The 973-nt window shown below is 39.0% G+C and overlaps 1 protein-coding gene across 8 annotated transcripts in view; it reads right to left on the bottom strand.

Moving 5' to 3' along the window:
- The window catches only part of drc1 (dynein regulatory complex subunit 1 homolog (Chlamydomonas)), a 7,263-nt gene continuing 6,290 nt past the window's right edge, over nt 1-973 (bottom strand). For all 8 annotated transcript variants that reach the window (XM_032542585.1, XM_032542580.1, XM_032542584.1 and 5 more), the window contains exons 15-16: nt 728-830; nt 1-118 (exon numbers count right to left, since the gene is read on the bottom strand). In XM_032542585.1, the coding sequence (XP_032398476.1) occupies nt 23-118; nt 728-830 (199 nt within the window). In that variant the 3' untranslated portion in view covers nt 1-22. The remainder of the gene's footprint in view (nt 119-727; nt 831-973) is intronic.

Raw genomic sequence — 973 nt, forward strand, 5'->3', positions numbered from 1 at the left:
ATGATTTAATAGAGGCTTTATGTTAGTGAAAATACATTAAGGATGATTCCACACACTGGCCCAGTTCTGCTGATTCCAAATTGAGTTTGGATAACAGCATCTCCAGCTCTGTGCTGACCTATCAGAGAATCAAAGATGGATAATGTTAGAGAAAAAGCACATTCATTTCTGCCCTATCAAATTTATAGATTGGATTATTTGAATACAGTAGGCCTGCACATAACAATTATATTCATTATTGTTTAATCTGCCAATTCTATATTTCATTAATCTATTGGTCTAGAAAATGCTAGAAAAATTGTGAAAATGTACATCACAGGTGTCCACACCTGCTTGTTTTGAAAAAATGAATATTTTAAAAATATTCACTTTGCTACTGAAATGTGACAAAGAAAAGCAGAAAAGTTTGATTTATACTTTTTTTTAGTTTAGTTACTTATTGTCAAAGTGGCGCCAAAATGAATTAAATTAAATGGGATGCTAACGGCGGGTGATGGCTTGTTAGTATTAAAATGGCTCCACAGGAGCTCCCCTCTTGTCTACTACACTGTTTAGCTTGTGCTTCCGGTGATTCTGACGTCCGTCATGGCGTCGTCACGTGGTCGTGGTCACGTGTTTGCAAAGTGTCTATTGTTCAGGAACTTACTCAATCCTACCCTCATTGACTATCTGGAAAACAGCGTGACATACGAGAAAATATCCCAGATACATCAACACAAACACATACCCTTGAGTTAAGAGACTGTTGTAGCAACATCCGCAGCTCTGTGTTCTGCTGCTTCAGACTCTGAGTTTCAGGGATGAGTTCAGAGACATCTGTCAGGACCGAACTGGACACACACACACACACACACACACACACACACACACACACACACACAAACTTTTGAGTCAAGATATGTGTTTGCTTTGCTGTGCTTTACTTTTGTGTGTGTGTGTGTGTGTGTGTGTGTGTGTGTGTGTGTGTGTGTGT

This window comes from Etheostoma spectabile, chromosome 18, assembly GCF_008692095.1.
Source record: "Etheostoma spectabile isolate EspeVRDwgs_2016 chromosome 18, UIUC_Espe_1.0, whole genome shotgun sequence".
NCBI classification, from domain to species: domain Eukaryota; kingdom Metazoa; phylum Chordata; class Actinopteri; order Perciformes; family Percidae; genus Etheostoma; species Etheostoma spectabile.